The sequence below is a fragment of the Heptranchias perlo genome, chromosome 31, assembly GCF_035084215.1.
Source record: "Heptranchias perlo isolate sHepPer1 chromosome 31, sHepPer1.hap1, whole genome shotgun sequence".
NCBI classification, from domain to species: Eukaryota; Metazoa; Chordata; class Chondrichthyes; order Hexanchiformes; family Hexanchidae; genus Heptranchias; species Heptranchias perlo.
In genome coordinates, this window is record NC_090355.1 from 26,549,549 (window position 1) to 26,575,863 (window position 26,315).

The 26,315-nt window shown below is 41.7% G+C and overlaps 1 protein-coding gene across 1 annotated transcript; it reads right to left on the reverse strand.

The window, feature by feature from the left end:
• Window positions 1–7,004: 7,004 nt before the first annotated feature.
• barhl1a (BarH-like homeobox 1a) lies at window positions 7,005–17,634 on the reverse strand. The gene is made up of 3 exons (XM_067969495.1): window positions 17,175–17,634; window positions 12,299–12,521; window positions 7,005–7,296 (listed from the first exon to the last, which is right to left on the reverse strand). The coding sequence occupies exons 1-3, from the start codon at window positions 17,632–17,634 to the stop codon at window positions 7,005–7,007; spliced, it is 975 nt and encodes a 324-aa protein (XP_067825596.1).
• Window positions 17,635–26,315: the final 8,681 nt, after the last annotated feature.

Consider the following 26,315-nt stretch of genomic DNA (forward strand, 5'->3'; position numbering starts at 1 on the left):
TATTAGGTTAATTTCGCAACTCATCAAAACAAAAAAGCGAATTAATCTTCAGATTTTAATTATAGGTTAGTTGTAAACCTCATCCAGTGGAGTGTTTCTTTTTTATTCTTTGAGAGAGGGAGTGAGAGGTTATAAATTTAATTTAAAAAAAAAACTTTGTTGTGCCCTTATTTGATTTCATTATTAAGCAATGAGATTATAAGAAACCTCTCATCATCCCCTGGGTTTAAGTCAATCCTTGCAGAATCCTCTCGTTTTGTTGTGCTGCTTTTTTGTTCTGCGAGTCTCAGAGAGACTCTGTCCGTCACTTCATTAACCCTGAGTCGGCTAGAATCCTGTCCAAGGCCGGGGGGATTTGCCAGACCCTTTCACATGCTAACAAGCACAGATAAACAGCGGATTTTCTCCAAATAAATATATATATAAAAAAAAATCTTGATTTAATCAGCTGCTGTGCACTTAGCCATAACTCTCCTACACACTCGGGCAACTTTTTTTTTCAAAAAGCCCTTAGAGAGCTGCAGCAGCCTTTCTGCACCGATGTAAACACACCAATATATATTCTATTTTATCTTTGTTCAGAGAATACAGCAAAGCGCTCCTCGCAGCTCAGATTTTCAACATTAGAAATGGAGCATTTTCTTTTTGAATTGTAGATGATTGTGGATTCTGAAGGTTGCAAAAGATAAAAGTTATGAAAGGGCCAAACTAAACTCCCCTGGTTTGTTGAATCGTTTGTTTTATTGTATTTTCTTTAAAGCCATGTCTATGTTTCCTTTCCCTAATTATTCCATTTGAGACCAGTTTTATTCATCAGGACATCAAAGCCGTCAGTTTACTCAAATCGACGATGAAATGTGAATTTGTGGAGAGGAAATAATTACAGAAATTAAAATAGGGAACAGGTAGATTTTATTCCAGTGTATAATTCACCAGGGGATTGGGTCTGGAAAACACTTTAGAAAAATGACCGAATTAAGAGTAAGTTTGTGCTTTTCCACAAGTTTGAAACTATTGAAACCCAGGGAAAAAGAAGGGGCTAAAGCGTATGGCATAGAGGATACCTCCGGACTGGGATTCCTTACAAGGCAGCGAGGAGTTGAGATAATGTCCTAAACCACAAGAGCAAAGATGGAGCAGTTTCTCAGTGCCACCTCAAACCTGAGGCGTGTTCAGTCCGTGAAACATGTTCTAACCTGTGTTATTTCCAATTAATGTACAGGTGGAATTCAGGGGAGGGGGTTTATTCCCACCTCTTGTGTTTTCTGTTGTTGTTGGCGGTGGGTATTATTAGCTGGCTGCAATTGACAGCAGGCTCCTGCCACAAAGTTGCGTGACCTGAATCAAACATACTAGGAGATGTGAACTGCTATGATACTGGGTTACATATAGCTGCTCCTTCTTGGAGAATAGCATACCTGGTACACATTATATACAGAATAACAGAAGACCGGGAGTGAGTTGCAACACAAGAACCTGAGCCAGGTTGGGGCGGGGGAGGAGGCAGAGGCAGTCAAACCACCAGAACCTGAATATCTTCATTCTCCGGCACTTCTGTGTTTGTTTTTTTTAATTTCTACATTAATAAACTTTCCAATTTTAGGTACTCCGCTACTTCCACTATTTTCCAATCCTGGTGCGAGTTCCTACACGCTGATTGACTGGATATGATGTGTGACTTTGCATTGCATGATTGAAATGGGGGGTGGGGGAGTTCTACCAAATTATTATAATTTAATGGAAGGTAAGGTGTGTGGTTGGTTCTTTACTGGGAAAATAACGATGTTTTACAGGGCCTAATACAGTAGTGGGATAGCACTAATCCAAACACCACTAGTGATGGCACTTCCTATTGCAGAAAGAACCCTTCCTATTGGTGTAGTCTTTTATCAGATTGAGTAATTTTTTTTGTAGATTATGTAAAAATGCGCATCAACTTTGAGTATTAACCTGTGTGTTTAGAACTCGAAATTAACACTACTCCACAGTGTGGGACTGGCATTTTAGCTATGGACAAGTGGCATTGGGAGTGTGACTGGTCCGATGACTGATGGCAGCGAAATACCTCCCCATTGTTAAAAATCATACTTAAAATCAGCATTGAAAGTCTAGAGGGAAAGTCGCTGTTTAAATATCACACTGCTGGAGGAGCAGAAGTCATCAGCTGTTTTATGTGCTGTCCTCTTCCAGTACTGTAATATATAAATAGCAATTCTCCTTCCTAATTTACACCCCTCCGTTTTCTTTAGAGCCGTCAGTAGTCCATCAGATTCTGAGCGGTAAATCGTTAGTCTGAGCTATCTTCGGTGCTGACACGTTCGGATTAGTGGCTGTCTATTGTACCATAGACTCTACCTATTAATGATGTTTATATAATCTCATTGTTCATTATCGATGATCAAACCACCTAACTACAAAATGGTAATTATCATACAGCCATTAAAAAACAGGTGCATTTGAAGTACCCTGGTTAATTTTAATGTTTGGTGATTCTTTTTATGCTTATCAAGGAAAGGAATCAGTCATTCTGTTCATATCATCCTCACGGTAGTGTTTTGAATCTAGAGCGAGAGAGATTGTTTTTCATATTATATCTTAAAGAGGTGGATCATTTCTTTTAATCAACGGAATTTCTAAATTGAGAATAAAGTGGCAACTTTGAAAATCCTACTTTATGCCCATTTTTTGTAAAAAAAACCTCCATTTAAATGAGAAATCTAGGACCTGAAATGATGCAGCGGGATGTTTGTGTACGAATGGACAACGTATTTGTCTGAAATTTCTCTCTCTCATTTTAGTGTTGGCGTTGCCCATTTATTTTAAACAGGCATAGATAGTGAAGAGAGGAATTTCGGACGAGCCAGGGTAGTACCCCATCGTGTCATTTCGGAGCCCTGGTATGAATCGAGTCACATTGATCCAAACTGAATATCATCCAGTGTCTACACTTTGTGGCTAAACTAGGTCACAAACAGTACCAGGTTACAGTAGGTGCATCTGTTCTGTTGTAAATGGGCATGATGCAGGTACACCTCACAGACGATGTAACATTGGTATCACGAAGTGGGTTTTCAACTCCAGAGTGACAGACAAGTGGATACATTTTCACATTAACTATGCTTAAAGTCTGAAGAGCCCTAAATAAAACCAGTCTGAATTTACACCTGTTGATGTAAATGGGGCTATTGACAGCTGACAGATTTGAGTGAGAAAGGAGAGTGTTTACATTACATGATGTTCTACAAATATATTGTAACCAACTGTGATCAGAACTAAATGCAGAAAGTACAACAGGTAATGCATGAATTACACTTTAATAAACTTCGTACAATCGCCAGCTAAACGGGTAAGAAGACACTAGTGAATATTTATAGTGTATATATATGCCATGAAATACAGCACCGTTGACAAACTAGGTGCTATGTTCCGTCAGATCAATGAGAGCTATGAAGTATTTGGTTGTAGAGATCAACACTGCCGGGTTTTTCTGTAAATTTGCTTCTGACTCATCAAGTATACTACATCCTTTGAATCCTCCAGGAATACAGTACTTTATGCGCTGAGCTTTATACCCTGAACCACCTTAACCTGACAGCAAAAAGCCTTTGAAGACGCAGTGGTAATTATATTTTTTTGTTTCCAACCGTTCGATCTGCAAGTCAAACTCATCCCGGGTAATAACCAGATTCTCACAAGGTTGCTCTTAAATGATATACACTGGCTGTAAACGAGAATACCGGAGACAAGATATTATATAAACAATCAATCAATCCCCGTGTTTTGCCAATGATTCCAACTATTTGGAAAGAAAAACTTAACCTTTGGTAAAACTCTGAATTTCCAAACATACCCGTAAATTTATCATAAAAAAGGATAATTTAGTTCTTGTTTAGGGGGTGTTTATGTCACAGGCTTGATGGAGAAACGGCTCATCAGTTGGCTTGGATTATTGTTTAAAAATTAAATCAAATTTCATTGAAAGTTTTTTCAATGAATTCACTTTTGACATTTATCACATTTACATATCTGTGTTATATTTTCATACATTTTTTATAAATCATGTTACGTCTTATTTCAATAACAAATGCCCTGGTTATTGTGTTGTTATGATTTTAAACATTGAACAACAGATTTAGAACGATTTTTATGACGCAAAATATATCAATCCAAATAAAATCGGCATTGGTTGAATACACACACACACACACAAACATTGTTCACGGGTTTCAACACAACTAAACTAGCATTCATGCCGGTCAGGTTGCAAGAAGCGTCTTTTACGCCTTGTGTAGATAGAAATTATTTACACCAAAAAAATTAAGACAATGTTACCACTCGGACACATGTATGGGATGGTCACTAACTCTCGCCTACTACAAGAAGCAACCTGGTACCGTTTTATCGGTTGCTTGGTGCTGTAATGTATCAGTGATTACATCACAGAGGGGTGTTATTCCCTTTTGTGAGTCAGGTGGTCTCACTGAAGGTATTCATCAAGCTTCAAAACTGTTACTAGAAACCCCATCTTACGGCAAATATTCCCCCTGGTCCCCACAGATGCCCCAGTGTGATCCATAAAGCAGCCGAAACCTTAAAAAAATTAACCCCTGTAAAAAGGAACATTTTGCTGCTTCTCTCAAATTGAAATAGTTTTACAGTATTATATAAAACAACCAATACCCAACCGTTACCCCCAGACCGTAATTTGCATCAGGACTTCTAAACTGCTCAAACCTCATGATCAACATTTATAATGTTCTCCAAACCCTTTAAGTTACTCTTAAGTATCTGATAATTATGTAACCTCATTAACATTAAAAATAAAAAAACAGGATATTAATATTACTCTAATATGGGCTTCCCAGCGCTTAGGTGACCGGTTCACTGTTGCCACTTTAAAAACACACTTTACTGGCTCAATTCGATATAAGGTGGTAAATGGGCTCCCTCGTGCCATTTTACCCACTCCATCACACAAACTAAAAATGCAATTGGGCAAGAGCAAATAGTGCCATAGTGACATAAAATGTGATTATGGGACAGCTGTACACGTACATCCAAAACACCTTCAGAGAGCTACCTCCCCGTTCCCCACAATGAGTTGCTGATCTCAGTTGGGTCCCTTGGAGGTGGGGCATATCTCTCGGCACAAGGAAAGAAAATAGGAAGTGAATCCACACCGGGCTGTGTGTACCTCTTTGCAGCATTTTACAGAACAGAGCAGCATAGCACAGACATCGAAGTAGATAATCTGCTCTCCCTCTCAGCGTAGAGGGACCAAAAAGCGAGGAACAGGTAAAAATAGGAGGGAGTGAAATACGGAACTGTCCTCCTGGGATTATGTAAAGAGATCACGTGAGAGGTATTAGGAGGAACCCTGGACACAAGGCTGTGCCACCTCAAAACGGGCTTCATATTATCCCTTAGATGCTTTATTCTCCAAAAGTTGAGTTTAGAACCCCGGTCGTTAGCAAGTTCAAAGGTTTCTAGAATTGAAAATGCACATCTGAGTTTTGCCAGTACACTTTTTTTTAATAAATAAGAGCGAATCCTTTATTGACCGACATATAATTTTAAAAAAGGATGGAACTGAGTTGGACAATCTTTCATAATTTGTATTTCAATATTTTACAAATGACAGTGTAAACAGAAATAGAGATTTAAACGGAAAGAGTCACTCATTCTGGAAAAGCCTGCAAGAAAATGTCTTGACACGTTGAAATTTTCCATTGACAAACTCGGTATAAAAATAATAATGTTTCTAACTCTTGAAGCTGAATATTAGACGTTGAAACTCGGTTTCTTGTTCTTTCCTTGTTGCTGCATTCAGTTCCTATTAAGTGGAATACTGATGTGTGACTGACACGTTGCTGACAGCTACAGGAATTCACATTTAAACACACTTCTAAAGGACAGTCATACCATTTAAATAGCAATCAGACTTTTTTTTGTAACAATTATTGTTGAACAGCCAGGTTGCAAGACGTGCTGTAAAAACTGACGATGTAATTAGTGCTGTAAATATTTTAAGATCTATAATTGAAAGGGGGGCGTATTCACTTAACAGGAATTTCAAACAAAAGTACTCAGGAAAATATAGCAAAGATGGATTGGGTTTTAGAATTTTTCAAACCGTTTGTCGTTTTAAACCCACAGTGCTGACTTGTTGAGTATTGGTGAGTGGAACCAAAGGGTTCCTGGATTTTTTTTTGTAACGAATGTCGATTTTTCTTTGTTTCTTTCTGCTGGGAGCTGAGGGCGCCGGGGAATGCCAAGACCCGCTGCCCATCTGTTAGGCTCCCGGAGCCGGGGTGCCGCTCCCAGGCTGCCGCGGTAACAGCTGCCGGCTCCAACCCCACTGCTGCTATCAGTATTCAATAAATAATCATATTTGTAATACAGATGGGGGGGGGGGTACCAACAGCAAGGCTTTAGTGATCTCTCCCGTCTTCAATCTACATCCAGATAAAGTCCAAACACAACATGAAACTGTACCAAAAATGTGCACGATTAAAAATCAAGCTTCATACGCTCACAGGGTATATACAATATAATACAGAAGACTCGTCGATCGTTGTAACTTATTGTAAAATAAATAAATTGTACAATTTAAATGTTCAATAACAACAAAAAGTATTCTTTTTAAAATAGTGCAACATTACCGTGGACCAATTACTGTTTTCATAACATGAAGTTGATTTCCGTTTTGTAAAAAACTATAAATATTTTTAAAAGAAAAATAATAAACTATAGATGCCAAGAATGAATTGAAACTATTTTAAATTAAGACTATGTTTGTATCACAGTTAAAAACCTCTCACTTTTTACACAAAAAAGTTTGAAAATAAAACCATAAATACAGTAGAATACAATCTTTTTTAAAAATGGTTTCACGTTTTTTTTAAATACTGGAGCATTTTTTTTGTATTTTGATTTTTTTTTTGTTGCTGTTTCGTGGGTTTTCCCCACTAAAGTCCAAGCCGGGGGAAGAGAGAGGACGCGGCTCACCGTGGCTGAGGTGGCCGAGGAAGGACACCTGCGAGGCCGGGGAGAGGCGGCGGCTGCTCGCCCCCCGCTGCTAGTCCGTGGATGAGCACCCGGGGGACGATGGGTCGCTGGATGACGGGATGAGGAGCGGTAGGACCCCGGTACATGTACATGGCAGTCGGGTCCAGGTTGGAAACGACGTTGGGGTGATAGAAATAAGGTGATGGGAACATGCGTTGTAGGGCCGAGTAGTTGCCAGCCTCTGCCAAAAGTTCCAGTCCCACCGCCGTCTGTCTTTTCCATTTCGTTCTGTTGGGGAAGGGTAAAGAATGAATTCTTCGGCTGTAGTTAAATCTGGATTAAAGTTCGTCTAATCTTAACACTTAAAATTCCAATGTATTCCCCACCCCAGAGTATTGCCCACAACATAAAACGAGTTTATTCTCTTATTTCTTCGTTTTCCAGATTAAATGTGTGCTTTGATCAGTCTCAGCTGAATTAAGCAAATCAGATTGTATTAACTGGCTGTTAAATAACTGGACTCTCTTCCGAGCAGTGAAGGGCCAGTCCTTTCATTGAAAGGGATTCAGGAGCCAACTAATTAACCAGCGTCTCAGCGCAGTCCGTGGGATCACTGTGTGTTTGTGTTCTGCAGCCGTTAGTGTTCTGGGCATCTTCATTCTGGCCAACATAATTGAAATGTATTTATGAGATATATATATATATATAAATACTTGTGATTCTAAGTAACTGGAATAAATAATAACTGGGCTTTGAGTCCAGGATTTCACACAGCTTCGTCAGGTCGGCACCGCTGTCGTTTGGAGACGGGCAGTAAATTATTTCTTTTTACCATAAACTCGGACAATTTTATCCGAATTCTCAGCTGATCCCTGGAAACTTTTAATTTCGGAATGAGAATCAGTCTGATCTCATTGCGGGAACTGGGGGGAGGGGAAACAAGCAACCAAAGATCATTTCCAAATAGCACATTGGCCATTTCCCAAAGCTTGCATAAAGGAATGGACGATATGAACTCTCGTCCTTAAAGTCAGCCCTTCCTCCAATTTTTAAATCATTTTAAAATTCCTTTCATTTTTCTTAATTTCCCGTTCGGTTATTTTATATTCGCCCTTGGTATTTCTAAAGTTTTATTTACTGCAGGACGAGAATGTTCGAGGGGGGAGAAAACGAAATAAAACGAATGAATGGGAGAGTCTATTGCTCCGGGCAATGGCCCATTTATCCCTGGGACTGGACTATTTGATTTACTCCGTATATAGAATGTTTATTAAATTGGTACTTTTATCTGGGACCAATTCAAAGCGCACACAGCTGCAGTCCCCGAATATTTTCAACAAGTAGTGCGAATGTCCCCCATTCTGAACTTTCTGCCATTCCTGGGCGAACAGTCTGATCCCAGACCCTACAATCCGCTGCATTAAGCTGCCCCCCGGGTCAGTTGTTACTGTCCTTCCCATTAAACCATCTCACAGCCACTTATTTCAATGATCCGCTCCACCTGCATCACTTTCTCTCATTTTGTTCACAATTAGCATCGTGATAACCAGAATGTAATTTCCTCGTCAAGAAACTGGTTTAAAAAACCATGCTGCTTTATGGGGGGGAAAGCACAAATTCTCAAACACTTTGACGGCCAGTTTAAGGAAGGCGGGAGTGTATTTTGTTGATAAAATAGCGGTTGTGACTCCCATTAATGAATTTATGAGCTGTCAGAATCCCCACTAATGGGAACTTGTCAATCACTCTAATTTTTAAAGGCGGGCTGTCTCTCGGAGGATCCCAAATCTGTCACCAATCAATCGATCGATTATCTTTTAATTATGTTCCACTCCTCGCCGTCTACAGTTCAAGGATGTCTTAATGGCTGAGATTGAATGTGTCAGGCTATAGATCGCAAACCCAGACACGGGCCTCCGGCAGGTCTTTGCAAGTGAATGTGAAGCGATGGGAAGTAGGGGCAGAAGTTACACTTAGCCTGTTTTCATCTCTGCCGGGTCCACGAGAAGGTAAGGGTCGAGCCTCCCTCTCACTATCCCTCTATATCACCCTGCCAATGTCAGTGGTAGATTATTACTGGTGGCCGCGATTCTGTACCGAGCGGGGTCTAAATTGGTGGAATTACCGAACGAATCCTTAGAGAACGAATGAAATAGGGAACAGGGGACAATTCCATCAGTACCGCGCCCGGATCGGAGGAGAATTGAGGGAGGTGACTTGCGACGGACCAATACCAAAAGATGACTCCACAACTATAACACATTTCGGGAGTTGGGGTAAACGATTTTTGCAGAACCGTAAATCAGTACATTTTTCAGTTGCGGATTTTGTTCTGTAACATTCTAAAGTCCTGGGTAGAATTGCTGCTGCAGTTTCTCAGACACTATCTGATGTCAATCAGTAAACAGCTGTACATCCACACGAAAGGGAGATAAATGAGGCTTATAGCAAGTCATGTAACAGTTGATCTGTGCAATGATTGCTGGCACCATCGAACAGTAATTTTATGTGGCGAGTGCAGACATTCAGATTTCGGTCAGATTCACATTCAGAGCTCCATAAGCCGTGCTCCTCTTGCACTGAGAGGGGGAGGACTATATGATCACACGAAGACTTTGACAGGATTTACCCCTATATACAGCGGGTTTAACATGAATACAATTGGTCTCTTGCAGTGATTGCCTTTACACTGGCCACCGAGAACAACAAAAATGTGGCGGAAACGCCAAAGCACATTAATGAAACCGTAAAATTCTTGCCACTAATATAACACATACTAGCCTTAATGTATTTGTCTGTACGTATTATGTCCCGTGTATATATAAATACACGCACACAGTGGCGTTACTAGTCCTGTACTTTCATAAATAACGCAGAAACTACAACCTAAACTCTGTTTCAAGTGTGGTCCTTATCCCTTCCCCTAGCAGATTTTTCAATCCTATTAGTTTGACAGCTTTATGTAACTGTTCGCCCCAGGGTGCCTGGAGATGATTGCTTCTCTTTGTGGTGCTGTTGCTCTACCTTATGAGCAGACAGTTTTCATCATCTCTTCTGGGCCCAGTTTGGAGAGTAGTTTGAGTGATATTTAAGGGTAATTGCAGCTTGTAGTGTAGAGTACACTTCCCCTGCCTGAGTCTATATTGTACCTTTTCCATTGGGACTGAACCAAACTTATTTCTTAAAAGGAGTTGGTTAGTGAATCCAGGTAATATGTTCTTTGCACCCAACCTCGACAACAATTTCGATCTGATAACTGATGCTTAAATATGGGTTTCAAGTCTAGGTGTGTACACCTTGTGTTACTAACCTTAAATAGTGGAGTGAGGGGAGGGGGGCCTCCATGACAGGTGGCTGCTTAATCCAAAAGCAAACTCGTGTGATTTAAAAAGCCGCTATTTCTAATTATTTTATGAACTGCGTAGATGTTAACAGGACAAGAACTTGGATATTGCAACGTGCTGTACCTACAGTAAGATCGCACTTCCCACTCTGATTATTCATTTACCCACAAGGAAGATGAGTCATTGTCATTTTCGGTTCAAATATAACTTTAAATTGTTTACAATTGTCAACCCCAGTCCATCACCGGCATCTCCACATCACAAATATAACTTGTGTTATTTGATGGAAATAGTAGAATTACGTGATGCAGGAATTGATTGAGTGTGTGGTAGGAAGCATACACAATAAATGTTGGTCCCCAAATAAAATCCAACGAAATATCACCTACATCTAGAAATATTAGGTTGATTGTGGAAACACAACACTTTCTGGACCCAATGGTCATTCAACCAGTTGTTAATGTCACTGAACTCTTCCGCCTCTCAATAGGATTGGTTTATTTTGGGTGATTGATATTGAAGTGGCCCGGTGTTTCGGCCTCCTTTCGGTACTAGCTTTCGAGATACTTTTGGCTTGGGAGGATGTTTGTTGTTTAGGTTTCAGTGCAATATAGTAATTTTATCCAGATTACTAATTTATATTTATTTTGGTATGTTTCTCCCTTGTGTACGTTTTATTATATCTCAACCCCTGGGGCGTTAACAGAATAGCACACACATGCATTGAGAGTTTGAGATATGCAATCAAGAGAGTTTGCTGTGTGCGGCGCCTTCTGTCAAGTTTCTCGCTGTTTCAATTGTTATACTCGGTACCTCGCCTCCACTTTGAGATTTTAAATAACTTTGACCTTATCATTGCGTTTGATACAATTTTAAAAAGTAGCTTAACGTTCGTTTGATACTGATATAAAAAAAGCTCCCCGGTTACGCATATAGAGAGAGAATTCATACTGCCCGGTCTATACGTTCCTTTTAGCTGCTGATGAGATGTCAGACTTTTCTAATCTCAGCTTTGACCATTTAGAATCAGAGAATGACACAGCTCAGAAGGAGACCATTCGGCCCATCGTGCCGATGCCGGCTCTTTGAAAAAGCTATCCAATTAGTCCCACTCTCCGTAGCCCTACAATTTTTTCCCCTTCAAGTATTTATCCAATTCCCCACTTGTTAATTGAGCGCGTTCTCATCCAATGTTTCGATTATGGATTTTTTTTAGTACATTTTGAAATCCCAGGCCCCTGCTTCTTAGGCTTAAAAAGTGAATTGTACGTGTTGTCCCCTGCGCTAAATTAGATTTTAGCGCCTGTTTTACTTCTACAATATTTACTTTCCATGCCAAATAAACAAATTCCTGAACCACGACCAGGATCCCAAGAAGCCCGCGCTCTCCTCGCCCCATCTGATATAATTGGTGATATTACAGAGCCCTCAAACCTCTGACCCCCCCCCCCCCCAGTGTTAACAGAACACAAAAGTATGGAGACAAACTAAACTGCCAGCGTTAACCCTATTTGATGAGGCGCTAGTTGCATTTATAACGGTCGCTTATTGCAGCAGCTGCGATTCATCTCTTGTACAAGTTTACAAACGAACTGCGTTAACAGAGCGAACAATAATCCTGACCCAATTCTAACATTCTTTGCAACTCAGTTATAGGTTTGCGAGGATTCAGCTCCCATTTTGAGACATTTGATCCTAGAACTGTGGAAATGGTGTGGGCGATATGATTGTTTAGACATTTCACTTTCGACTGATATGGATTGATTTTCACACCTTGATCCCTGTGCCAGGTGTGGAAATGTGACAATTCAAATATCTGAGTTAGGTGCCTCCTCGTAATGTCCTGTAGTTTGAGTTTTGTGTTATTTATAATTCATCCCCTGTTGTGTTTGATTTGATTCTTGTTTCTTTGTTGTATTAATTAGTTGTAGTTCTGTTTGTCTCACCTCCTGTTCTGGTACCAGGTTTTGACCTGGGTGTCTGACAGGTTCAGGGAAGCCGCCAGTTCCATCCTGTCCTGCACACTCAGGTACTTCTGTCTCTCGAAGCTCCTCTCCAGCTGAGCAAGTTGGTGGTCAGTGAACGCCGTGCGGGCTTTGCGGGGTTTCTTCAACCGGACAGGCGGGCTCTCCCGGCTACTCGAGATCTCTCTCTCCGCCTCTTCTTTGACTGCCCATGAATAGGAGAGAAAAACACAAGTACAGTTACAATGTAAGCACACTTGCAATCCCGATCCAGTCCAAATGTCTTATCCAGTTGCAGAATGCCACGCATTGTATCCCAATTCAGAGAGTGCAACACACACTTCACATTTTTAGCAAGCTCCCACTTTGTGATCTGAAAACTTGAATAAACTATGTTGTCCTCTGGGAGTTTGCTCAGGTGCACGTTTTCGTAGATACACAATGCATTCAGCCCGCGTTCATGTTGTTAAACCGTGGTAATTATCAATAATAATAAAACATTGCTTAAAAGCCCCAAGAATGTCAGTCTGTTTCCTTAAAGGCTGCTCGGATATTCCTGACTATTTTGCATTCCATGCAAAGTGTTGGGTTTCGTTCTGGAATTATAGCAGGGAGTCTGGTTAACATTTTAAACACTTTTACAAGAGGAGCAGCTTTTATTTATCTCCCCCCCCCACCGCCCCAGCGCAATGTTTTTTAAAATTCTCAATCTACATTTTAATTACTAGAGATACAAACGGTATCTGTTCCTCTGTGTGTCGCTCTGTCTATATGTGTGGATGTATGTGTCTCAGTCTCTGATGGTCTCTAACTTTATGGAAATAATTTTCTGCCTGTTATTATGAAATGACTTATTAATTAAATAGTTGTTTTGCGTTAAAAGGTCGCAAGCGGCCGCACAGACAACGAGTGCTGCCTATAAGCAGTGCTCGGACGCTGTAGTGATATTTAGTTCTAGTTATAAGCTGGACTCATGGTGTGTTTGCAGGTATGAAATAAGGGCAGAATACAGTAGTTCTTTGCGTTTAACGAGTGGGTTTGATGCTAACAGAGAAGGGACGAGAGGGTAGAACGGAGACAGGATACTCGGATCTAATTCCACTAGCCAGGAAGAAAATAATCCGTTTAATTGAGTCACCAGGGAACTTGCCCAGAGCCGACTGAAGCAGCAACTCGGCCGATTAGAGACCCAATCATCGAACTATCCTTTTCAAAAATCTGATCACAGGATTATTTTGCAAATTATACCGATTCCTTGAAGCCGACTGCACCAATTAGGTGCAGGAAACTGGAATATCCTGCACAAGACGGCACGATTTAACTCATGTTTTACAAATTAAACCCGCCCCCTTCAGAAGGGAACAAAGCCGATTAGTGCCAGAATCCTTCAAAATATAACTGATCATAAGATTATTCCGCAAATTAAAGCGAAACCTTTACAGGGAGGGTTAGTGACTACTTCAGTGCGAGGTTCCGTGCACAAACTCAGCGCTGTTCTGCAAAATATTCTACTTAAAATCCAACTCTACTTCCCAAACAACAGTGACTGGTAATTTTTGTGGCTATTATTGTGTCTGCCCCTTCATCTCCCGCGGAGTAACATCTCTCAATTTAAACTTGATCCTGCAACACAGGCACGAATACTAAAGATTGCATTCATTACCTGCACTAACTATTCACACCGACACAATATAAACATGGCTAACATTCTACACACTCAGGACAAACAAAATAATTATCTTTCAGCGTCTAAAAAGCGGCCCCACTTCTATCTCAAACTCTGCCGCTTTTATTGATATTTCACGGTGTGTACGGGCCACCAGAAGCGAAAGCACCGAGAAAGGGCCTTTTTCTTCACCACTGTGGCTGTAACAAGCATTCAATCTATTCTCAATCGGTTCAATGTGCTTGGAAGCGGCTCAGCCTCACAATTGTACAAGTTCGAAATCATCTCGGCCCCCTAAAGAGAGCAGCCCCTCCCTCAAACTTCAAGTGACACATTCTAGATTTCACCAAATGAATCGCTCGTTATGACTCTGAATTTAGAGATATATATAATTCCATTTACTGCATTAATTGCAACATTTTGCTTTAGCGACCATGAATATGGCGATAAAGGAGTGCGCTGCATAGCTAGTTATGTATTTACTTGTAAATAATGACATTCTGTTGTTGTCTGTGACCGTGCAAATACGTTCAGATACCAATATTTAATATTTGCTGGTCTGTGTAATTTACTGAAATTCACTACAGAACGTTCTAGCTTCATTTTATTAAATTAAAATTTTAGAAACACAACGGGGAGTTAATGTAATTTATCAGTTTATATGCACTGGTCCAGATACGGTATATGAATATGTGGGGGTTATATCAATCCCTCTGGCTCCAGTGAAAATGGAGAGAAATTGTGTAACTAACTGCACGGTGGATCATCTGGAATCGAGTACTGAAAACGGTTCGACAGCAAACACTTCCTTTCAATATGAAGCAAAACACCACAGGAGCCTGTTCCCCGAGCCTGTCGGTTAACTTAATTTCAGAACCCCCCTCCCCCAAAAAAAATCCCTTTCAGAGGCTCCGAAATAGTTAGGTTTTTCAAAACTGCAAAGTCTGTTAAAAATCTAACTCCAAAATACAGAATGAGGAAACAAAAAGGAATTACTTTTGAAGCCTAATTGATGTAAAGGTTTCGTCTAAATAAATGTTAGAAATATTCCCTTTTCAAAGTGTTTAATTTTCGAATTCGCACATTTTTAAAAATAAAAACATCAAACTTAAGTAAAGTTTAGATTGCAGCAGCCTGACCTTAAGGGACGATATTAACTGTTATAAAGTCGGTTCGTATTTGAAAATCAGGCTCTGCAGCTACAGAAATGGACTCAGAGTTTCCTTTGAATTTGACTCCGTTATTGAGGTAAACATTAGAAAGTTTAACAGGATTTTTTTCCTAGAAATTTATGGCGCCAGAGCTCCGTTTCTGTCGTTTTAATTGAGCCCCGGCCAAGTATAACTTATTGGCCTATTTTGTTTCCCTTGATTTATGTTAAGTTGCACTAACTTTGACAGGTTATCGTTTCAAAATGACGTTTATTTATTCATGTCCTTTTTAGCTGATTGAATGCTGCTGATGCTGTTTAAAGTCTCGGGCGCTGTGCGAGCAGATGCGACTCTGAATATTTGTCCTTTTTTAAAAAGTTTGCGAGCTAAACTTTCATAACTCCCCCGTCGTAATCCCCTCCCCTCCCTCCCACACATTTTTACTTATGGGTGACGGATTTGTAGTAAATTCTGAGTTATTTTGCGAACAGTGAATTTGTTTTGAGATTGAGCCGAGGCTGCCCGGTGCAATACTTCCGATTAGCCCTCACACCATGAAATGTTACACACCTCCCTGATCCCAGTTTGTTTACAGTATTCTTTCTGACAATATTCCCATTTACTGATTCTCATTTCCAGTTATAATCGGCGACCAAAGCTTCTCATCTTCAACCGAACAGTTTCCAATGTAGGAGAAATTGGTTTTCACCCTAAAGTTAACATCCGCGATTTTAACCAGCGAAACAGTTAGGGCTGTTTTTACATTTTAAAAAATCCTTATGTTCAATGTGAGTGTTTCTATAAAACTTTTGGTCGCTCGGTTATTCTTCAGTCTGTAACTTTTACTTCGCTATCCCGAATCACAGAATAATATCGCCCTCGGTGAAATCTAATTTCCAGATTCTTTGACAAAAGTTGCTCTAATTGACGTTTGATTTAGTTCAAAGTAACTGGCAAAATTGGCATTATTAATTATTATAATAATTCAGCACAAATCTGATGGCCAAGCGCCGCTGTCTCAGCTTTTTGAAGGCCTGGTTTGAAATCTGCAACAAGATGAGATTTCACACCGCCTGAGATTTAGCCCCTGACATCTTTCTATTAAAATCTGTCACTTGGTAACACAGTTTACACAATCCAGACAAACGGCGCATTGCTTTGATTATAAAAATCAGGGCCTAAGGGTCTAAATTATATTCAAATGCTGTTTCGTAAAAATAACAATTTATATTTTGTGACGACGATCTGTAAATAAATTAAACTTTGAGAAAAATTATCTGGGAGATTCCGCCTTCATTCCCTCAAAGTGCACTGCATTGCCATAAGTACAGTCCTGCACTACTGGACCACTTAAGGACACGATACAGCTCGTTATTAGAACAGAGTCAACCATTTTCCTGCATCGTTGTATTTTTATGTTAAAAATATATTTCTAACGACTGCGATCTTTTGTCAAGTTTAAACTTTATTGCTGTAAATTCTATACAGACAGTCCCCATTCTCGGGTCAGTCTGTGTGTGTAATGATCATAGATGGATTGACTCTGAATTGGTAAGTTTGACCTGAAAGTGAGATGTCAGTGGTGGAAAGGACACAGGGGCTCTCAGCTCAAAGATACCATCCTCGATACTGCTGCAGTTTAGCAGACGCTGTTTGAGTATTACCTTTGTTCCAAAAGCGACGGAAATAATTCAAGTGCTACTACCCTGGTTTTTATTAACTTCGTGTATTAAGGACGGAACGGCGCTGCCCGACGAGAGAGCGGAAAAACACACTCACAAATACATAATATCCAAATACAATCTGCTGCAACCTTCCAACACGCAGTAGTTTTAGAATTTAAAGGAAGAACTGATGGTTACATTGAGAAGTTCCCTGTGAGACGGTCTTTTAAGACCAGTTCTCCCGAAATGGGGATTTTTAGATTCCCAGTGTATAATTTTGATATTATTTCATTGCTGCAGTCATCTCCTTCCCCCGTGAACTTCTCTTATTTATCATTTTCACAGTTTGACTGAGCTCCCCGCCCCCCCTCCCTTACCTTTGTATTCCGTGTCTGAAGATGAGTTCTCCCTTTTGTCCAGTTTGTCTCTGAATTCTTCTCCGTGTTTGTGCGCTGATTCTTGGGGAGCCTGGCCGCTGCTCGAATACGGGGCACAGGCCGCCAAAGGTTTGCAGTCGCCCAGAATGTCTCTGATGAGGAAGGAGGAGGTAGCAGTCCTGGGCTGGGGAGCCGCACAGACCTGCGCCGGATGCGGCTGCGACTCGATTCCGCCAGCGGCCCCTGCCAGCTGCGGCGCCGCATCGCCGCACTCCGGTCCAGGCGACGAAGGCGAGCTCTGCTCGCTGGCCGCATCCGATACTGGGCTCAGGCCGGCTTTCATCTCCGGGGGAGACCTGCAGTCGCCCATCAACGAATCTCCTTTGGGCAAGACGGGGCTGACTGGCCTGTGAGATAAAATCGAGTCAATCCCAAAGCTGGAGCCGTTGGACCCTTCCATATCTCACACTTTAAATGGTCATTTGGAACTGAGATACAAACTTGACTGAACTTGGTGGTGAAATCCTTGAACTTCCAATGATGATCCGGAGCGATTAAACCCTTGACTAAAATTTCCAAAAGAAAGTTGGTCCAAATCTGGAGCTCTCTGTGGCTTGAAACTTTGTGTCGATCTAGTTCAGAGGGCGCTTGGAAGATGAGGCAAGTTTCAGCACCTTGGACAAGGGGCAGATCCGCTCCTCGAAGGGCCGCTATCGGCTGTCCAGATTTCTAGCTCCCTGTGATACTTTTGGATTAAAATGAACTTCTGTCACTTTGCAAGGGTTTTTTTTTCTCTCTTCTTTTTTTAATGTGTCTCTAACACGTGTCTGAGAAAAAGCCGCTCTGATTGGGGATTCTCCCTGACATCACGGTGACTGCAAACCCGACCCTCTTCTCAGTTTAATCAAAATAGTCAGGAATGAATGACGTCCAGAACGGCCTGTTTACCGGCAACTCCTGCAGCTTGTTGAGATTACAGCAATTATGGATCATTTGGGGGGGGGGGGGGGGGGGGAACGGGTCAGGCTTTGCTTTCGACAGGGAGAAAGTTTTTTTTTAATTTTCAGGTTTGTTTGCGGAAAATAAGGAGTCTGAGTAAAGTTGTAGTGTGCGAGGTGCAACTATTATATAGACAGTGTCCGTGCATTGGGAGTTCAGATTTGTTATCGTGATCGGGATAAAAATAGTCAAACACTAACTCTGCTTGTCACTGTTGATCTGTTGGTCACTGTTGACACAGGTCAGGAGTCACAGGTGAAAATAAGGAATTATCTGTTGATGTTAAAGGCCGATATCCCCCAGTGATTGCGGCCTATCCCGGGGTATTCTAACAGTTATTTCATGCAGTTAGGAGGTCAGGTACCCTTTTAAGAGCTTAAACCGACTTTATGTAATTCCCAATGTAATTATCTTTTCCACATTGGCCAGGAAATGTATCGCAACGTTTTTTTTAAAAAAACAACAGAGTAACTGGAAACGCAAAGTATTGTAAATGGGACTGATCACTGACCCAAGATGTCCAGCTCGAAAAAAAACGTTTATAGTTAAACTGTATCTGAAAGCGTTTGGAATCTATATCCGTCTCTTCTGGGATCAAGCAGTTCACAGTTTAAATAGTCAAGTGTTTTAAAAAAATTAAACAAGAAATGAAAATACGATAAGATGCATAAAAGACCGTGGCACGATTGCTAAATTTCACGCATTTCAAAATACATTAATAAGATACAACATTTCCTAGACAACTATTTCATAATGTTAAATTATTCACGATGATAAATATCCTGTGTGACGTGCAAAGTGTTGCACTTGGCGAAGGCGAGATAACTAGGGCAGGATTGTGTCCAATTAAAATCTGTTGGAGACAGACTGCATCTGATCCGTTCTAATAATCGGGAGTGAAATGGGATCTCAGGCGGAGCTGCCTGTTTTCGGGGTTCAGGGGTTCAGGGTCCGGGGGATGAGTGGGTCCATAGGATATGGGATCATTCATTCACTGTTAGAACTACAAACACACACGGAGAAGTGGCTCGGGTACAGAGAATCTGAAATGCAGCGAATCATGTTCACGTTTTGTTCTCGGCGGCCTGACGTGTTTACAGTTTGTTTTCCTACTAATTTTCACTAATTCCAGACACAATCATTTCTTTCGTTCTCAAGCACGTCACTCTGGTAAGTAAATCGTACGCCACAGAGACAGGATCACATTAGTTATGGGCTGGTCTAAGTTTTAAAATCCATGATAATGTCAGCCCTGTTCTCCCAGCCTGTCCTTTTCCACTTTTCTTAAAACATCTTCCTCTCTGTTTATTACTTTCTTCGTATTTGGTTCTCCTCCTCTCTGTTTCTCTCTATGTGTGTGTGTCTGTCTGACTATCGGTTTGTATGCCTTGCTGTCTTTTTTACCTGTGTTTCTATCTTTCTATCAGAAAGTCTTTTCTCATTCTGTATTTGTCTCTGCCGCTGTATTTTTTTAATGTCCCTGCTTCTATCTCTAACTTTTTCTCTCGCTTTCGTTCTCGCTCTCTCTACCTGTCAAATCTCTTCTTTTCTCCCCCGTCTCACCCAAACCAGGACAGTTTTTGTTTTTATTTCTTTTTAAAAACTTCCCATTAATTTGTCGTCTCCATCAAACGACGGTAGCTCCAGTTCGCGCTCACCAGGAGAGTTAGCTGGTACCTGGCACGTTCACCAGGAGAGTTAATTGGTACCTGGTACATTCACCGGGAGCATTAGCTGGTACCTGGCATGTTCACCAGGAGAGTTAGCTGGTACCTGGCATGTTCACCAGGAGAGTTAGCTGGTACCTCGCACGTTCACCAGGAGAGTTAGCTGGTATGTAGGACGTTCACCAGGAGAGTTAGCTGGTACCTGGCACGTTCACCAGGAAAGTTAATTGGTACCTGGCATATTCGTCAGGAGAGTTAATTGGTACCTGGCATGTTCATCAGCAATGTTACCTGGCATCGTTCGAACCCAGAGAGAGACATAGATACATGTGCGTCCATGGATTGGAGTCTGGAACAGTGCATCTTTGTTGGTTGTCTCCGTGCGCGTTCCTGGAGGATCAGTTGGCATAATTACAGCACAAGGAGGGGGTGGGGGAATTCTGGCACGGGGCGCGGTCACGGTAAAGCAGAGGTCATCTCGAGGCAGGGAAACTGGCATCATGGCATTGCGCGTGACCGCAGTCGGTGAACCAGGAGTCTCACAACAAGATGCGCGCTCCCGACACTTCAGCTTGAAGCTGCAAACAAAACGGGCTTAAATGATGCTGGCATTCAGTCTGTGCACCTGCTATTGTCAGCACACAAACAGCCAGTTATTCAATCCTTTTGCTAATGTATTCAGAGACGAAGTATTGTAGAAACCTTTATGTCCTTCGGCTACAAACATGTATATCCACAGGTATGCAGATAAGTATAAAATCTATGTAATTATCTGCTATTTTATTCATTTCTCCTATTTTGCACAATCTTCTATTATATGCTGTACATATTTATGGGTTCATAAACTGTGTTTATGTACACATTTATGGATCTATAGGTTGTGTGTGCGTGTATATACACTATGTGCGTACAGCTACAAGGTATATATTTTTGTGTTTGGATCATGGATTCTTGTGTCTGCAAAAAAAAAACTCTTTACCTCCAATAACGGTCCCTCTCTCCGTCTTTGTCACTAGTCCGCGGCCTGGCCTTATTTTAAAGGTTCGTTTCAACGTAATTGCAGTCATCTAGTTGCCGGTCACTTTTCAACCCCTCATTTACCCCGTGTACACCGAAGTTGTGACTGTTAATAATTTACATTACTCGGGACCGCCAAGCGAGTTAAGGACACTGCAGCTGTCAAAAGTTTGAAGGTCAGGACAGAGGACATAGCTCTGGGTCGCCGCCCCATTGAGTTAGGAAAAGTTTTTTGTTTGCCGACGTGAAACATGGACAGTGTAGGAAAGTTGGAATACCTGCCTCAGCAAGATTATTTCCCCCCCAGCCTTTCACTTCTAAATGTTGATAAAATGTTGGCAGAAGCCAAATATCATAATATATATCCAGGTTGTCATTGTGTATCAACCGTACCTGTTAAGCCAAGCGGTACCTCCGCTCGCCCCAAATGTTCAGATCGGCTTTTAACTAAAATCCCTTTTAATCAGAACATTTCTTATTCCCCGTATGCCGTTTAACTTTAGTTATTTCATACTTACTCAATGTTTCTGTATATAAAAAGTAAACAGGTTGTGGGTAGTTTGAGAACACGCGTTTTATTGATCATCAATGTTTTTCAAGAGTAAAATTATATGAATGAGAAAAGTTCAAGGTTTATTTTCCAGAATGCAGTTGCTGGTAAATAACTTTTTCTTGCGATAGTTCTAAGCGGCGGCGCGATGCCTCAAATAGACAAATCGTTGGGAGGAGCCGCGAGCCTCAGGACACCAAACTAACCCTCACCCCGAAATGCTCAGTTAGAATGGAATAAACAGCTGGCCACCCTGGTCAAACAGGTACCTGTCAGGACTCGGACTGGAGTCAACAGCCATCCCCTGCAACCATCTCATTGCTAAAATTGTTTACATCTTCGTTTAAATCAATAGATTCAATGGGGAGGGGGCGGGGGGGGGGGGGATGAGGAGACTTTTTGTTTACGCAGTGAGTTGTTATGATCTGGAATTCGCTGCCTGAAAAGGTGGTGGAAGCAGGTTCAATAGCAACTTTCAAAAGGGAATTAGGTAACTATACGAAAAAGAGAAATTTGCAGGGCTGTGGGCAAAGAGCAGGAGGGTGAGACTAATTGGATAGCTCGTTCAAAGAGCCGGCACAGGCACGATGGGCCGAACAGCCTCACTCATGATGCTATGATTTCATGGCACTGCATGGTCTTTAGCTCAGTGAATTTTGAAAACTGAATGAACTTGTTTAAACGCTCATTGCGTATCTAGGCAGTGTCTTTCAAAACGTCAAACTGATTCAAAACTGCTGCTGATCTTCCTGGGCCGGGCTGTTGAGCAGGTGCCTCCCGGAGTGCAGAGTGTTCCGCCTCCGGCAGGAAGGTCAGAATATCTCGCTGGAGGAGCATTTCCAGACCGTTAATAGGCGAGCAGTCACCTGGATTGTGCTGACCTCTAGGGCGAACAAAACCAGCGGCTAATTGGTTATGTAATAAGAATTTAAATCGGATTATTCCTGTTAGAAGGTAGCTCCTGGAAGGTAGAAGATAATTTATTCAAGGTTGAAGACATTTTTTCATGGGATGCGATTCCCTAAAGTTAAGGCAGCGTGATCCGATCGATATACGTTGGATAAACATGACATGTGTTTTGAGTTGCAGGGGGAATAAAACATTTTATAACTAATTTATTCTATACATGTAAAGCAAGTATGAGCAAGTTATTCCCATACGGAAATATAAAAATTTACAATCCGAATCCGGTGAAAACAAGACTTGAGATTGACGACATTGAGGCCACATCCTTCGACTGTCCCATAATTTTCTTGGTTATACGGTTATGACAAGTGACAAAAGGAGGTGAATAAGATAGGAAACGCATCAAAAATGATCCTCCCCACCCACACCCCCAAAGCCATTAATGGAAAAGAGTGTTTAACGGAGTAAAGGGAGACGCGGAGGAACTGTTACATACATTCGTGCTGTCAGGGCACTTGGACATCATTTTTACTCCGGCAGTTTCTAAGGGAGCGGTTATACGGTGATATCAACATCCATTTGAAACCAGCTTAGAGGGGGCCCGGTGGTAGATCGAAGTTACGCTACCAGATCTGCCTTGTTTTTCGGTCAGCTCTTCTCACAGACTCCAAACGGTGGTTCATTTTTAATGTTAATAAAGAACCAAAGTTGGACCATGAGAACGTTTTAAAAACCCACTTTGCGCTGGTGCAAAGCTGAAATGGACGAGAGCATCTCGCACCAGCGACCTAAATCGGACTTGGGTGAATTTGCAGGGGAGGCTTATATTTTATAGCAATCAGAACCCAAACGTATTTCGCATCGACGGAGATTGCATTAATACGCAATTTCCTCCATTGCATTTACCTAAACGTGTGGTGCAAATCCCGAGTCAGGATCGAAACCAAGTTTGGAGCAGAGAGTCTCACGCTGCTGAGGCTCTGTGGTGTATGAATGCAGTGCGGTGTTAAACCTGGTTTACAAAGTGCTCGGAAGGTCTGTTGAACCGCCTAATTCAAATGTTAAGAATCAGGATTCTCCCTGCCTGCTTTCTAACCATTTGACCGCTTTAACTGTTGGGAGAGAGCTCATATGGAGATTGGACTCACCTCTGGGGCTGGATTAAGATGTTAAACCCGAGTAAAAAATATATAAAGACCCCAAAAATGTAACACAGGCGGCGGATATATTATCAATCACAGACCAACGGGCTATTCAAACTTAAAGTAAATGAAGCAAGCAGCAATAGATTTAAAAAAAAAGTCTACAAGGGCTCAAAGACATGGATCCAGAGCTTGAATCAATCCATTTGACCGCTCTGAGCATAAAGCAAAGAAAGGGACCGCAAGCTTGAGGCAGAGAAGGAACGTTGCGAGTTCCAGGCAAAGGATCAGGAGAAACAGTTACATGGGGGGCTCTTGGCAAACTCCAGGGAAAGGGCAGACAGCATCAGCGTGCTCTTGAACTGATGGGGGATAAAAGTTAATAAACAGTAAGTCCAGTAAATCATAGAATCATACAGCACGGAAGGGGGCCGTTCGGCCCATCGTGCCTGTGCCGGCTCTTGGAAAGAGCTATCCAATTAGTTCCATTTCCCCCATTCTTTCCCCACAGCCCAGTTGATCTTGCTCATAAATCTGTAGGGAGTAATTTCACTAAATCCAATCTGATACCAAGATTTAAAACAGGGACTACACAGGTGGTGTCATAAGGGTTTTGAATTATTCGCAAACCACTATAAAAGGGATAAAAAAGTTTGAGCTGAACGACTTGCATTATCATTTAGTAGTAAGGGGCTTGGATAAATCCAGTGGACAATGCAGACTATGAAATTATAAAATGTGTTATTCTTACTGCTTATGACTTAATGCTCGAATCATATCTATTATTTATTAAAATCACTGAATGAATCACAACATTTCATTTTGAAATGCAGTGAAAATTCCCATGCCATACCTTCTCAATAGGGAAAATGCTTTATAAAACCGTCAATATTTACCTGTAGTATCCGTAACACCTAATAGGTAGCGTTGAGATTGGCAATTACAATGTTAATTGCCTGTGATTTAACAATCACTGTGTTTATCAGGGCTGGATGGCGATAATCTTATAGGACAAGCATTTACCTATATTGACATATGATCTTTCTTTAGTGGGGTACATGGAGGTTGCCAGAACTGTCTGAGTTTTGTGACTTTTAAAAAAAAAAACTTTTTGACAGGAAAAACAGATTACAAAAAGACTGCAACTGCAGAGCAAGATTTAACAATCAATGTGTTTATTGGGGCTGGATGGTGGGGGCTTTCACCTAATGTTAAATCTCAATGTGCAATTGCAGTCTTTTGGTAATCTGATTTTTGCCCAAAATCTGTCCCCGGACTGGACTGGTCAAAAACACTCCTCCCCACTGAGGGTAAAATCTGGCACTGGCATCCATTGAACTCATGACCCTCCAGCCTCCACATTAAACAAGCGTTCCGGATCAGTAAATGTCCTGGTCAGAACACCCACACCTACTAATTTGAAAGTTAGGATCTTAGTGTAAGGCAACCTGCTGTCCCCATTCAGCAGAAATCCGGGACCTGGAAGCAAACTCAACCCAGCCCCTCCTACCAAATAAGGAATAATTCTTGACCTGAGAGGAACTTAATTCCCCACACACCCCATCCTCTACTGAGCAAAAAAAAAATCAGGAACAGGGGGATGCATGGCCATAAACTTCCTCCCTCCATCACTGACAATGACCCAGGCGTGGGTGAGGAAAGGGTAATAACCATTTCTCTCCCCCATGATGAGTTTGCCGCCACATCTTTCCTGCCATGTTCCCGCTCTCCTCCACCCCCTCCTGCTCCGCTCCCCTCCCCCACTCCTATTCTGCTTTCCATTTTACCTCTCCTTGCTCCTTTTCTCTGTCCCTGACATCTATTCACATTCTCCCATCCTCCTTCATGAGTAAGTCAGAGAATCAATATAAATTAACCAGAAAAATTGGTACGACCACAATGCCAGGTACCAGAGAGGTAGGCCAGAGTGCGCTGGTCCTGCTGCTAGTGAGATATAAGAAGTTATAGACTTACTGGGCAGATCCACACATACTGGTGGAAAGGCCCAATGAGGCAGATAATGTAATTGAGACACCCAATCAACCATGCAAGTGTTAGGTCCAGCACATGATTATGCTGAAACCTTACCTCAACCATGACAAACTGGCCTTATGTGTTAACGCTGCCCTGTAGGAAAGTGAGGAAGTGAAATTTAAGAACTCTTGTCTGAGAGTCGAACAGATTCCTCAGTGGATGGAATTGTCAATTCAGTTATCTTCTACACAGACACAACAAGCTAGGATGTGTTGCTAGGATTTCAGCCATTGTTCTTGGGCAACAAGTGAACAGAGAGGAGGAGCTCTGAGAGACCCGGAATAAAAAGGTAGGTTAATCGGAGTACGTAAATTAATAATAATCGAGTATCTAAAGGGAGGTTAGAAAAAAAAAATCTAAATATAATGGACGGGCAGCTGAGACCCATTGCCTGCAATTCCTGCACCATGTGGGAACTTCAGGATGCTTCATGTGTCCTGGAGGGCCACATGTGCAGAAAATGCCTCCAGTTGCTCGAGCTCAAATTGAGGGTTTCTGAGCATGAGGGGCAGCTGGAGTCACTGCAAAGCATAAGAGAGGCTGAAGGTTTCCTGGACCGTACGTACGTTCCAGGAGGTGGTCACCCCATAGCCATAGAGAGTTCAGGATGGCAAGTGGGTGGCCATCCAAAAGGGTAGGAAGAGGCAGGCAATGCAGGAATCTTCTGGGTGTGTGGCATTCTCAAACCAGTGTTCAGTGAGGGCACCTCAAAGGAGTGCAGGCCTGAGCATTGCACGATGGAACAAAGAACTGCACAGGAGGGCACAGTGAAGTGTAGAAATGCAGTAATCATAGGGGATTCAACAGTTAGGGGGACAGACAGGCT